This window comes from Protopterus annectens, chromosome 8.part0, assembly GCF_019279795.1.
Source record: "Protopterus annectens isolate FY-2018-M chromosome 8.part0, PAN1.0, whole genome shotgun sequence".
Classification (NCBI taxonomy): domain Eukaryota; kingdom Metazoa; phylum Chordata; order Ceratodontiformes; family Protopteridae; genus Protopterus; species Protopterus annectens.
This window is the reverse complement of record NC_056741.1, coordinates 1,975,981,384-1,975,996,116: the sequence shown is the minus strand read 5'-3', so window position 1 is coordinate 1,975,996,116 and position 14,733 is coordinate 1,975,981,384. Positions and strand designations below refer to the sequence as shown.

The 14,733-nt window shown below is 44.4% G+C and overlaps 1 protein-coding gene across 4 annotated transcripts in view; it reads left to right on the top strand.

The window, feature by feature from the left end:
• The window catches only part of PRMT7 (protein arginine methyltransferase 7), an 843,610-nt gene that overhangs the window by 327,609 nt on the left and 501,268 nt on the right, over positions 1–14,733 (top strand). For all 4 annotated transcript variants that reach the window (XM_044081516.1, XM_044081514.1, XM_044081513.1 and 1 more), the window contains one exon: positions 8,262–8,512. In XM_044081516.1, coding sequence (XP_043937451.1) covers positions 8,262–8,512 — 251 coding nt within the window. The remainder of the gene's footprint in view (positions 1–8,261; positions 8,513–14,733) is intronic.

Here is a 14,733-nt window from a genome sequence, read left to right as displayed (position 1 = left end):
AGGAACAACAGCAGGCCTTGTTAATACTGGAATTGGGTGATGTAGTGGGTGAGAGATCAGAAAAAAAGTTTACCCTAGACACACATTTACATTTGCCAACGGTTTGGTTCAAACCTCTAACAAATTTTTAGGACCATTATGTTGCACATGTACCACATGCACCACTGAGCTTACATGGTTTAGGGTTGGCAACAGGTACTTCTAAGGTGGATGATATCTGCAGGAATGCTAAAGTGAGGCACTGAGATGTGTGCTGGGTGTAAATGGGGCCAAAATCTTTGAGGTACGGACACACATATGTAGACATATGTACGCACACAGACATTTGCCACGGATGAGATTCAAACCCATACCTTTGTAGTTATTGCTGCTACACTGTTCTGCATTTATGGCACACGGCATGGAGCTTAAATGTTGGAGAGCTTTGCCAAGTTATCTTTGAAGCTGAGTGACATCAGCAGTAATGCTAAAGGAGGGCTAAGGGAAGTGTTGTAAGTGTGAATGACCACAAAGTCAGGTCTCTACAAGGATTCTCCCACAAACACTCACATTTACACAGTTGCCAGTTTCAGGATTAGAAAACCTACCTAACAACTATGCTTCACTATAGTATTATGCAGTTATCGCAAGCGCTATGGAGCTTATATGTTGGAGTGCTATCAAAAGGTATCTTTGAAGGTGAGCAACATCAGCAGCAGTACTAAAGGAGGGGTAATGTGAGAGTAGTAAGTGTGAATGTCCATAAAGTCAGGTATCATCAAGTACACTCCCTCTCACTCCCTCTCACTCTCTCTCTCTCTCTCTCTCACACACACACACACACACACACACACACACACACACACACACACACACAAAATGCACACAGTTTCACAGTTGCCATGTCTGGGATTAGAACTCCTACCTAACTAGTATGCTACACTATAGTATTGCAGTTATTGCAAGCTCCACAAAGCTTATATGTTGGAGAGCTGTCCAAAGGTATTTTTGAAGGTTCTTAACATCAGCAGCAGTATAAGTGTGAATGTCCAGAACATCAGGTGTCATCAAAGACCCACACACTCCCTCACACAAACAGTTTCACAGTTACCATGTCTGGGATTAGAACTCCTACCTAACTAGTTTGCTACACTCTAGTATTACACAGCTTTCACAAGCGCCACGGAGCTTGTATGTCTGTGACTTGGCCAAAGGGTTATTTCAAGTTGACTGACATCAACAGGCTCGCTAAAGTAGGGCAGTGGGAGGTGTAGTGAGTGTGAATTGCCTCAAAGTCATTTGTCCACACACACACAAAGTTTCACAGTTGCCATGTCTGAGATTATAACTCCTACCTAACTAGTTTTCTACACTACAGTATTATACACGTATCACAAGCTCCATGTAGCTTATAGGGGTGAGACTTGGCCAGATGGTTATTTCAAGGTGTCTGACAGCAGGAGTGCTAACATGGGAAATGGGAAGTGCAGTATGTGTGAATGGGCCGTAAATCATTCCTCTGGAAACACACACACACACACACACACACACACACACACACACACACACACACACACACACACACACACACACACACAACTTTACATTTGACAGGACTGGGTATAGAAATGCTAGATGAATACCGATTTGTGCTATCATGTTACACAGTTATCACAAGCACCACTGACACTATAAGGCTGAGGGCTACCAAAAGGAATGTCTACAGTGATCAACATGAGCACATCATGTGGTATCAGACAATTGGATGTGTGGTGGGTGGGACAGGCCTCATAATGGAATTCTGTATGTCACTGTCCATCTCTCTCTTTCCTACATCTGTGTGTGTATATGTTTGAGATATTATAGTGTGTTGGCCTTGGATATGTGTGAGTATTCCTATCCAGTGTGTGTGCAAAGCATGAATGGTGTAAACTTTGGTGCGTGTACACAGACATCTGCGAATGACAAATATGTATTGTCCACTGTGTTGTCAGATATGGGCTTCATTTCTCTAAGTGTAGGAGCATTCCAATATGACCTTTTGTATTGAGTGTGTGAATCCATTCCTGGTAGGGTTGTACTCCAGTCCAGGGTTTGGTGTTCTACACCTACAGCTAGCAACCTGTTTCTGCAGGATATCTGTAGGTAGGTTGACAATATGGAGTCATAATGGGCGGCAGATAGTGGGATACTGTAACTATTGCTGTATGTGCTGCTTGTGTTACATGGCTGTTGTTAGCAGACATATTCAGACATATGTATTGTTTTACACTGTGATGTATTAAGTCATCAACTACTGACAAATATAATTATTTGCTCACAGTTATTTCCTGGGAAATACAAGATGAATGAAGCTGTGTCCAGAATTGTGGTCCGCAGCCTACAAATTCTTGCACACTCATGCCATTTTGGAGGGGTAGCTGCAGACACTTGCTGATGGGTCTGTGTAAATGGTCCAGCACCTTGGTACTATTGTGGCTGAGGATTCCCTTCTTGTATATATATCTACTTAACAGAGTGGCCATACCTGTCCAGATTCCCCCAGGTTACCCAGAGGCAGGGCTCACATATCTGGTCAGTTCCCCTTCAAGGTGTGGTTTACAAGTAGGTTTGCAGCCACCCATTACTGGGTTTGCAGGCAGGGGTATTATGGGCACATGTCAGAGTTTCAGACTTCACACACTCCATGGCTTCCATGCTTCTACACCCCCCCCCACTCTGTTACTCTGTCCTCTTCCTAACGTTATGTGAGCAATATCTGAGAAGTATCCCTATAGTTGGCCCTTCATCCCAGCGGTATTTAGGGGTTGGTCCACAATTCATGCAGTAGGACATGGTGGGCATGCTACTAGGATTTGTCAACATGGCCTTGCATTTGTGTTCTTTTGACTGTGTTAGGTTGTTAGATGGGACCCCATGAGATTGACATTACGGGTGAGGCACAGGCCTTTGACAGAGGACTGTAGGCCATTTGGTAGTGATGCAGGCCATCTGTAGCAGGCCAGTGCATTCTGTCACTCCTACATTTCCAGGCTGTGAGCCAGTGGATTCCCCTAGGTTGACAGGGTAAATGTGCGAGGTGTTAATGGCAATTGTTTCTGTACATATTAATCCATTGGTCTGGAGGCAGGCAGGGTGCTGCTTACAGCTAGGGACAGACCTGCATGGGACACATACTGCATTCTGTGGGTATTCCCATACAGAAGGGGGTCATACTGTACTCATTCCCAACAGCAAGGATATGACCTGTGATATACCTGTGGCTGATGGTGGGGTGAGCCGAGTGCATGTGTGATATGGAAGCTACATGCAGCTGACTCACAGATATACATGGAACATTCCCCTTATGCTACCTTGTGCGGGGACATAGGCAGTCTCTCATTACTTCATAACTGTGCCTTTTGTGGTTTGCCAGTGATTGGCCAGACGACATCATTATTCCATACTACACGGACAACTAATGTGCTGCTAACCTGTATGTACAATTCCAAAGTTGTGCGCAGTTGACAATTACATTTTATGTACTCTGTCTAGGGTCCTTCCACCTGTGTACTGTGTGTATATATGGGCCCACATTCATGACATGTTCATCTTTCAGATGGTGACAGATATTGACAACTGGACAGTGAGTATGGATGACTGCTGACATGGCTATTGCTGAGAAGCATTGTGGTTGGCACTGCAGTTGTTGGAACATGGCCCTGTCATCCTCAGTACTGCCCATAGGCCACTGAGACACAACCCTCCATGCCTACATGCTGACGACTTCTAGACAATATTGAACACATAACCTAACACACGGACCCCTGTATATTGTACACATGCAACAATCTATCCTGTAGATTGGGCCAGCTCTGTAATCTGTGCTCCACTGTTATTACACCTCACACTTGCATGTTACTGCATTTCTACATAGGATTGTGGGGGAGGGGCACACCTGATGACTTTAAACATTTGCTATGACTGTACTGGTATTTCAGGTACTCTGTTGGCTTTCATTTCATTTTGTATTCTTACCTATCATGCAGACTGGAGACATATCAGTAGAGTACAGATCTTAGGTTTTATTGACCTATATTTCAGTTTCAGACTTCTTACCCTTAAGAACTAACATACAACTGCCAGACCTATTGTAGTCTGTCTGTGTAGGTCTGGAGGGGGGCTGTTCACCATTGCCATCAATTGGTGGGCTTAGCCCAGCCTTTCTTTATGGTCATCTACACCTGTCCTGCTGGCTGAGGCTGGTGGTGGGTATGTGAGCCTCACTGATGTGTATGTGTGTGTCCTATGGACACACATTTGGGCCACCACATGTACTGCAGTGGGATTTGTCACCTTGTCTAGTACTGCCTAGTATGTTGACATCAGTATTTGTTATGGATTTTATGCTGCCCATGTAGGTGTCCACTATCTGCTGCCATCCCATTTAGCTACCCGAGTCCTTTGCATGCTCATGCCCATACCATAGATACAGCTATCAGAACATACTACTCCATTCAGCAATTGATAGGAAGAGAGATTTACCTCGTGGCTGTGCCAGTATTGAGGACGGTGCTGGAGGGCTGACTATGTCAGATGCACACTGTACACTCCCTATACATGGTAAAGCACAGGTAGTGTCATGTTTGGCATCCCTTTTACTGTATGTGCGAGTCAGAGAGAGGTGTCATTCCCTGGGTCCCTACCGTGCTATGCATTGCCTCTTTGCCAAGGCCTGAGCATACTGGGCAAGTCTCCTTCTGCCTACATGGGCAGGCTCAGGTAGTTCCTCCTCAGTGTCCCTCTGTGCCTGTGATGGCCTTGGCAGTGGTTGGGGGGGGGCTGTGTGGTCTTGTCCCGTGCTGTTCCTGTTGCAGCTGTTTCTGCAGGATCATATTGTTTAACATGGCACATACTATGAACATTTGTGCGCGTAGCCATCATCCCCCACTAGGTGGCTATATGGGATGTTCCCACTGGCAAATAACTGGTACAGCTGTGTCGTATGCCAGATGTGGGAGTCGTGATAGCTTAGAGGGGAAGCCCTTGTGGTTTATTTAGGCCCTACCCCGCTTGTCGGGTGGTGCTTTGGTGTGCATGTGCATGTAGTCTATAGCACCCACTACCTCAGGATATTCTGCTGTTTGGTGGAAGAGACTCATATTGCTGGTCATTGCCTCACAGATGGTGAAGAAATATATGTGCTCACAGGCATGTGCTGACATGGCATCCAGGAATTGGTGGAGTACCCTGGATGCTGATGCGTGTGAGATCCCCATGATATCCCCAGTTGCCTTTTTGGAAGGCACCTGCGGCTAGTATTCTTCAACCTACACATACCCTGGTATCCACTGAGATGGGCTCCCTTCTGTTGGTCCTGTGTGTGAGGTGTGGCTGGCACAGCTCAACAATTTGCTGTAGAATGTCCCTGTCCACCCTATCGCACTCCACTATTTCCAGCTCATGTAGCCCCTGTTAGGTTACCCTGGGTCTGTACACTCTTCTCCTCCTCACTCTGGGTTGGTCATCAGCATTCACATCCTCACCACCCTCAGCCTCTTGCACATATTAATGTATGAGAGTGATAGCAGCCCCTAACATTTTGTTAGTTTTGTCAGGTAAAATTTCCCCATCTGTGTGCACTGGTGGTGTAGAGTTTGTGGAAAAAAACAGACTGGAAGGTGTTTGCATAGTTTATAGTAGTGTGTTAGGCTGTTCCATTTGTAATTGGCTAATGCTGATACATTTCACTTGCCAGTTGTGCTAGTTCTTCTTGATTGCCTTCCTACTGCTGTTTACCCTTCCCATTGCCTTCCCGTTTAAGCCCTGAGGCATGCATACCCAGTGCTCAGATGTGAACAGGGCTGCTAATTCTTTTTTTTTTTAAACCTGGTGCGCGGCACGCACACCCGTTTAGGCAATGTAAACACTGCTAGGCAGCCTCAGACACACTCCCTTCCTTAGCTGCGCTTAGCTAAGGGCAAACATGGGCTACAAAGCTACAATAACCTTACAGCATGCATGACACTCCCCCTTATGAGGTCTTCCAGCTCTTAGATTTATACAAAGGTGTTGCTGCACCTACACGGTTGGGTGCAATTTAACACTGAGAGGAAATCTGTGATTCAGTATCATTCCCCTGATTTGCATAAAACTGAATGCAAATTCATAGTTACCACACTAAACTCAGCCTTCCCCATTAGCAACCACTATTCCCTGGTATTGTTTTCTTATGCATGCCATTGACTGTTATGGCAAAATGCTGATTTGGGTTTAAAAGCTTATTTCCACCTTTTTTCTTATTTTTGGGCCGATCCCGTTTACCCACCGCTGCCCTACACTTAAATGGCAGAGATCAGCCAAAAAAAAAGTTGTTTTATATAATTTTGCAACTATTTCTCATGCCGGTAGTCATATATTTGGCCAATGGTATGTCTACTACATTGCATACATGCTTTCTTTTGAGCTGTCGTGCCTCCGTTTTGTAATTTGCAGAAACGTATTCGGTTAGTAACTGAATACATTTCTGCAGGTTACACTATTCCTGCACAGATGCTTGCCTGCTTCCTGGATCGCTAATTCACCTCATTTGCATGGTTTTCACCAGCAAATGAGGTAATTAGCATATAGCAGTGATGTCCGTGCAGGAATAGTGTAGGCACGCTTGTGCACATCTCAGGGGCTTATTCCTAGATCGCTCAGCAACCATATTGGTTGCAGCAGCTCTTGCACTATTCAGGTACTCCGTGCAGAGCTTGCTGAATCTGGGGGTATAAGTTCATGGGTTTTTTGGTAGATACTAGGCTATCAGCCCTTCTGGGCCATTTCAAGCCTAGCCAATTTCCCAAAGTTGAGAATCAAACCCTGTACCTTGTGTATGAGAGGTAAACATATTAACCATTATTCCAATCCTCCCTCCAAGGCCAAGGAAGTTAATGTAGATTGTGGTGCAAGCCAAGAAGGTTTATGAAGATTGCAGTACAGTCCAGGAAAATGTCTGTGCAGATTTCAAATACCCTTACTAGAGCCTTTTTCAAGGAGTGCAAATAAGATCTGCTTGAGGAAAAGTTAATGATTGTAGGTGGTAACAAAACTGCCAATGGCTGCAGTATAGTTTCACATACTGTAAACTGCCATCAGGATTGTCTTGGAGATGCAGTTTTGTATGAGATATGATCATGATGGGATATCCAGATAGGGTGATGCAAGTACATCTCTGGTGTGAACGTTATTGTCTTTCAGAGGTCAACTATCATGTACTCGTGGGCTTTAAAAGGTGACAAAGTGATTATACCGACTCAACTACAAAGTCCGATGTCTCTGAAACAGCATTAATCTCAGCTGGATCCAATCTAGATGCAAGGAAATTGCAAGAGGCACGCTGTTCTGGCCTAATGTGTCCATGCTACTTAAGCTGATGGTAAATGTGTGGATTGTTTTGTATGCTTGGGAAGCAAAATCAAAAAGAGGAAATCATTCCACATGAGATCCTTCATTGCCATAATTTAAAGTTAGCAATTGTTCTGTATTAGTGTAACAGTCTCAGCTTGCTTTGTGTGTGCTAGTACTCAAAATTTCCTGAGACTTTTCAGCAAAGGGACACAGCTGCACATTCATCCATGTATGCCATGGAGATGGGCTCCCCTCCTGTCAGTCTTGAACCTATTTGATTTTCTCTACTGGGTGTCTCTAGCATAGAGATGAGTGCCAATTGGGGAGGCTGTCCTTCTGACAGCTGTGGTTATGATTTGTACCCTTGGCAGCATTTCTGATATGCTGGTGTTTCTGTTGAACTCATGAGAACCTGTGTCATTATGTTGTGTCCTGTCTCCTTCCATGTGCATGTGTGCTTCCAGCCACACACTGATCAAGGCTACTTTCACTGACTTGGGATTGTCAAGCCCACATCCTTGATATTTGTTTTTTGTTGTCTTGCAAGCCTGTGCATGCATAGTGGTGATCAACTGACCAAAGCCACCTCTCCCTCAGGATTAGTAAGCTGACATCCTCTGCTTTCTTCAACACTTTCCCCACTATCTTCTTCCAACACCTGAGCTGATATTCAAACTTGTGTTGTGTGGTTCATAGTCATAATTTTAATCCTGGTACACTTTAGAGTCAGGTAAGAATCTTAACTCGTAGTTAGAAAGGTTTTCATCAATTTTTAATATAATGCTGTTGTTGCCTTCCTAAATGCAAGGTAGTAATTACCTGTATAAAAAGGGAAGCCATTCCTTAAAATAGGGGTAGACTCAATGGACATTGGAGGTAATATAATGTTGTATTGCTGTGTTCTTCTCTAGGAAAACTGTGAAGCAGTACCACATAGAGCAACGGTTTATGCACAGCTTGTTGAATCCAGCAGGATGTGGTCCTGGAACAAATTATTACCCATCCATTTCAAGTCGGACTTTGAGAAGGAGAAAAATAGTGTCATCTTGCCACCAGCAGAGCTACAGAAGTGCTCTGGTTCCTCGTCAGTCTATGATATTCAGTTAAATCAGGTCCCACTGAGTGACTTCAGACCTCTCAGCAACATTTTGACAATGTTCAGGTACTGCATCTGCATTTATCAATGTAATAAAACTCGTCTGAATTCACTAGTGTTGCAGATTGGATTTGTGGAAGATGTATTTGTCTAGAGAGGCCTCCAGAGTGTATTAGAGAATTAGTATGTTATTGAACACTTAAGAAATTAAATAAATAAAATACTGAATTTGATACATATATATATATATATATATATATATATATATATATATTTTTTTTTTTTAAACTTAGCTACATTAGTACAAAACACCATAATGTCCCAGATATCTTGATTCACATTTTATAGACTGTCAGTTGCATTCAGCATATCATTATTTTGCGCAATGGCATAGCTAATCCAAGTATGTCATGACATGCATTTCTTAGAAATAATTTATTCTTTAAAAAGAGATGCACATTAATTGCCTGAACTCTGAATCGCATTTTACAATGAAAGCAGATTTTGTTTGCCTTGTTTGTTCATTTAAATATTTTTTCACATTTGAGATGCTTATTTCTGGCACTTAATGTCACAGATCTATTACCAAAGTTAATCTACATGGAAAACACAGTGCAGTGTAGTGCTTTAGAAAGGAAATGGCAGGGTACTCTGGCAGTAATTTTTTTGATTTTTTTTGTGTAACGTTTCATTTCTTCTTCACCATTCTTATTCCACTGTTTTTCTTTAATTCTGTTTTTTTTTTTTATCAAGAAACATCATTAGTAAGATGTTCATCGTGCATACAGCTGCAGTCCTAACAGATCGGTTCTCCTGCCGTCAGGTGGGTCCTCGGTTGGCCGAATTCCAAAGTCTAGGTCCGGCGTCGGTTGTCGTCGCTTCTTCCCTGACGTCACTGCGACAGGGGTATAAATGAACCAGCCGACGCCATTTTCTTCAGTCTTTCTTGCTGCTCGGTGCCCGAAGCAGAAGCAGTTCGCAAGTGCCGGTCGGCCAGCTCCTGAAATTATGAAAATTTTGAAACCGAAGTCTTCTTGAAAGCTAAGTACCCCGTTGGGGAAACTTTTCTTGCCTCAGACCGATGTCAGACAAAGTTAATAATTGTATTTCATGTGGGAAGCAAATACCGCATAAGGATTTCCATTCCCTCTGTATACCTTGTTTAGGCCCAGACCACGACGTTTCGGTCTGTCGCTTTTGTGCTACATTCAACAAACGCACCATTAAGCGTCGGGCGGAGTTTGCCCAGCATTATTTTGGAAAAACATTTAACTATATTATGTCGTTGGATACTCCGACTCCAGTTCTGTCTAAAAAACGCAAAGATAAGGACCGACACACGAGGTCCGCGGCCTCTACCGACACCACGCCAAAGCCGACTACACGTGGTCTGGTTCTCAGCAAGGCGCCTACGCAGCCCCTGACTACCGACAACACTTCATTGGCGGTGTCTCCTGTACCCGAGGTCGCAGGCTCCTCGGCCCACACCCCGACTACAGATACCGAAGCCACTCTTGGCATTGAACCTCAAAATGTAGACAGGTCTACCTCCACTCAAGGTGTCTTCAGACCTTCCTCTTCTTTCTCCATCAAGGCTTTCACTAAGTCTAAAGCAGCCATGCACTCTAAGAGACAAGCTACACAGGGCCCATCTCCAGGCCCCATGCCTAAAAAACAGATGCTTAAAATGGCTGAGGATTTAATTACTCTTATCAGGGGTTCTCAACCCCCACTGGACAAAGGCCCAGAGTGGAGGAAGAATCCTCCTCTGATCAGGGCTCCATTATTTCAGAGCACTCTGATGATCAGGAACATTCTTACTCCCCTTTTGAAGACTCTGATGCGGAGGAGTCCATTCCTTCTGTATCCCCCCCAGAGGATTACTCATTTGGGGAAACTTTGCATAACTTAAGGGAACACTTCCACTGGGAAGGCCAAGATTATTCAGATTCCAAGAAAAGGCTTAGAGAATTTCTCTTACTACCTCAGCACAGGCCTCTGGCTATACCTCCTGTCTTGGACATCCTAGATGATGTTTACTCGGAGGCCTGCCTTAACCCGGACTCTCTACCTCCAGCCCCAGTTAAGCCTGACAGGTACTACAGGGTTCCTGACTCGCACTCGGCCTCCACTGCTAAAAATCCATTACCTTCCGAGAGAGATTCCAGATCCTTAGAAAGGTGGGGGAAAAAGGTATATACCTCAGCTACCTTAACCATGAGGGCCTTAAACTGTCAGTTCCTTATGCTAAAATACCAACAGTTTTTGTTATCACAATTGAAAAGTAAAATGTCACAACCTGAACAACCAGACTTGAAGGAGTTGCAGGATTTGATGCATAGTGCAGAACAAGTGGGTAAGCATACCTTACAATGTGGTTTTGATGCTCTAGAGGCCTCATGTAGAGCTGCTGTTACAGGATCAGTCATACGTAGACATGCCTGGCTCAAGGAACAAACCTTGCCTGATCATGTCAAAGCTAAATTGCTAGATGCCCCTCTTCAAAAGAATGTATTATTTGGTGCTAATGCTGAGGAGGTATTAAGGAAAATGGAGGAAAAGGCTAAATCAATGCAAACAGTGAAAGATTTTCTACAGGTACAACCCCCACGTTTCAGTAGAAATTGGCCTTCCAAAAATTGGTCCTTTCCAGCCATGGACAGACCCCAAAGAGGCAGATACAGGCGCCCGAGGGGCAGAGGACAATCCCAAGGATCGTTTAGAGGCAGACAATGGCAAGCTCCTACACAAAGAGGTGGTGAGGATAACTCGCAATCATTCAGAAAGCAAGCCCGATGACTTTCCCCTTTGCATGCCAAGCAAGACTCAAATGGCAGCCCCCTTAGGAGGAAAGCTGGCATTATTTTCAAAAATTGGCATATTGTCACAAAAGACAAATGGATCCTGGACATTATAAACAGAGGCTACAGATTCCATTTTCACACCCTTCCAAAAATGAGAGGCATGCCAAACCTGCCACACAATCAAAGGGCAGAGGCACAAAGGCAAATTACAGATCTCTTAGACATGAAAGCTATTCAAGAGGTACCTACGCACGAACAAGGTCAAGGTTTTTATTCCAGGCTATTCCTGGTACCAAGGAAGGGAAAAGATTGGAGACCTATTTTGGACCTATCCATCCTGAACACATTTCTACTTGTACCAAAATTCAAGATGCTCACTCTACAGCAACTTCTTCCCATGCTGGGCAAGGAGTCTTGGCTGGTAACATTGGACCTCAAGGAGGCATACCTGCATGTCCCAATCAGACAAAATTGCAGAAGATACCTCAGATTTCTTGCAGGTTCAACCCGTTATCAATTCTCTGCATTGCCCTTTGGCTTATCTACTGCGCCCAGAGTATTCACGAAATGCCTGGCATCAGTAATTGCCTACTGCAGACTTCAAGGGATACAAATATACCCCTATTTGGACGACTGCCTGATCCAAGCGGACAGCAAGCACATTCTTCTGAAACATCTGGCTTATGTAATAATGTTGTTGAACTCTCTGGGATACACAGTCAACAAAAAGAAATCAAGGCCAATACCCTCTCGGAAGATAATTTTCCTGGGTGCCAACTTGGACACAAACACCCAGATGGCCTACCTCACGCCAGAGAAGCATGGGCAACTAACTCAATACTTCAGAGCACTAGCAAATTGCACCAGGCTGACTGCAAGGAAAATCCTGCAGGCTCTGGGATTCATGGCATCTTGCATCTTACTAATCCCATGTGCAAAGCTGCATATGAGGAAACTTCAGTGGTACCTGAAAAACCTATGGTCTCAACACAGCCACAGTTTGGAAACAATAATACCACTAATTCCATGTCTACAAAAGGAATTTCTGTGGTGGGCTCAAGCATGCCAAATAAACACAGGTCTTCCATTCAGCAAGCCTCAAGCAAATCAAGTCATCACAACAGACGCCTCTGACTATGCCTGGGGGGCGCACATGACAGATCGGTGCATTCAGGGCAAATGGTCCCAAAAAGAAAAGCACCTTCACATCAATCAAAAGGAAATGCTAGCAGTAATAAATGCTATTATAGCTTTCAAGGACCTTCTGCAACCAGGTCAACTATTGATAAGAACAGACAACACCACAGTTATGTGGTACATAAACAAACCGGGAGGAACACATTCATACCCCCTATGCAGATTGGCCATGTCACTTTGGAACATGGCCATAGACTTACAAATCGAACTACAAGCACAGTACTTGCCAGGCAAGGAAAACACGCTGGCAGACAACCTAAGCAGAAATATGACAGATCCACACTAATGGAAGTTGCATCCAAAAGTTTTTACAGAAATAACCCAAGCATGGGGAAGGCCAGACATAGATCTCTTTGCCTCCCACAAAAATCACCAATTGACAAAATTCTGCTCAATGATTTTCCATCCAAAGGCCTGGAGAGTGGACGCTCTCTCTTTCAGTTGGACATCAATGACAGTTTATGCCTTCCCACCTCTTCCTCTGCTGCCCAAAGTTCTATTGAAAACCAGAGCAGACAGACCAAAGATGATTCTCATTGCTCCGGACTGGCCAAGACAACACTGGTACCCACTCCTGAGGAGCCTGATGCATTCCCCACCATGGTCCCTGCCTCTAATGCCTCTTCTCCTGACTCAGCACAGCTTCAAAACTCTTCACAGCCAGCTAAAAACACTCAATCTAGCCGCATGGAAGATTCCTTAGCATCACAACAGACCCTACTCTCCAAGGAGGTGCAGGATGTCATTTTGGAGGCCAGAAGGCCGTCAACTAGAAAAGCTTACTCCGTAAAATGGAAACGGTTTTGTGTCTGGAATGAGAAAAAGGGCCAGGATCCTGGAAAACTGAATTTACCTCAAATACTACAGTATCTAGCTGAGCTGCTAAGCAGTGGACTTTCATTCTCCTCCATCAAAATCCATGCCTCAGCCATTTCTGCAGAATACAACACTGATCCACCCTTATTCTCACACCCTCTCTTAAGACAGTTCCTCAGAGGGGCTAAGAATCTAAGACCCCCAAGGAAACAACCAATACCTGCTTGGGATCTCAATTTCATTCTGGAAAAACTGACCTTGCTTCCCTTTGAGCCAGCTGCCTCATCAGATTTGCAATATTTGTCCTGGAAAACAACTTTCCTTCTGGCTATTACCTCAGCGTTTCAGAACTACAAGCTCTCATAGCTGTGCAGCCTTTTATCATCTTCCATCAGGACAGAGTTTCCTTACGAACCAACCCGTCCTTTATGCCTAAAGTGGGATCCAGGGTAACTTTGAATCAGGCCATACACTTCCCTACCTTTTATCCTAATCCTCAAACAAAGGGGAGAGATTACTACATTCCTTGGACATCCACAGACAACTCCGTTATTATCTGGACAGAACAAAGCCTTTCAGAAAATCAGAACAGCTATTTGTGTCATATGCTGTAGGAGCTCAAGGAAAGCCAATTTCGAAACAGACGATCTCAAAATGGATAGCCCACTGCATACGCTTTTGCTATTCTTTTCATGGCAAAACTGTACCTACAGGCATCAGATCTCACTCCACAAGGGCCACAGCTACCTCTGCAGCTTTCCTCAGAGGAGTTCCTACCAAAGATATTTTGGAAGCAGCCACTTGGAGTTCTGTGCATACCTTCTCCAAGTGCTACCACCTACCATTATACTCCAAAACTAGAGCAGGCTTTTCCACTGCAGTCTTGCAGGGCATCCTGGCTCCTCCTAGTTCCACCTAGTGCCTACCACCCCTTTCTTAGCTTTGGGATTCTACCCATCTGTTATGACTGTAGCTGTATGCACGATGGACATAGTACAGTTTTGTACCTACCATAAATGTAGATGTTCGATTGCTATTACAGCTGCAGTCCAGGTTTCCCTCCCTCCTTCCCCTCTTGGGACAGGCCTATAGGCTAACACACCCTCATACAACCTGATTGGCGTATTCTTTTATGGTGTATTTGCTTGCAACTACTGTATTTTGATTATATTGCACTGCTTTATTACACAAATTTATGTATTGCCTTCCTTCTGGGGGCACCTGACATCTGGGGCAAGAAAAACTGAAAAAAAAGGGCGTTGGCTGGTTCATTTATACCCCTGTCGCACTGACGTCAGGGAAGAAGCGACGACAACCGACACCGGACCTAGACTTTGGAATTCGGCCGACCGAGGACCCGCCTGATGGCAGGAGAACCCATCTGTTATGACTGCAGCTGTATTAGCACTCGAACATCTACATTTATGGTAGGTACAAAACTGTACTTTATCACTTATGACAGGCAAGCCT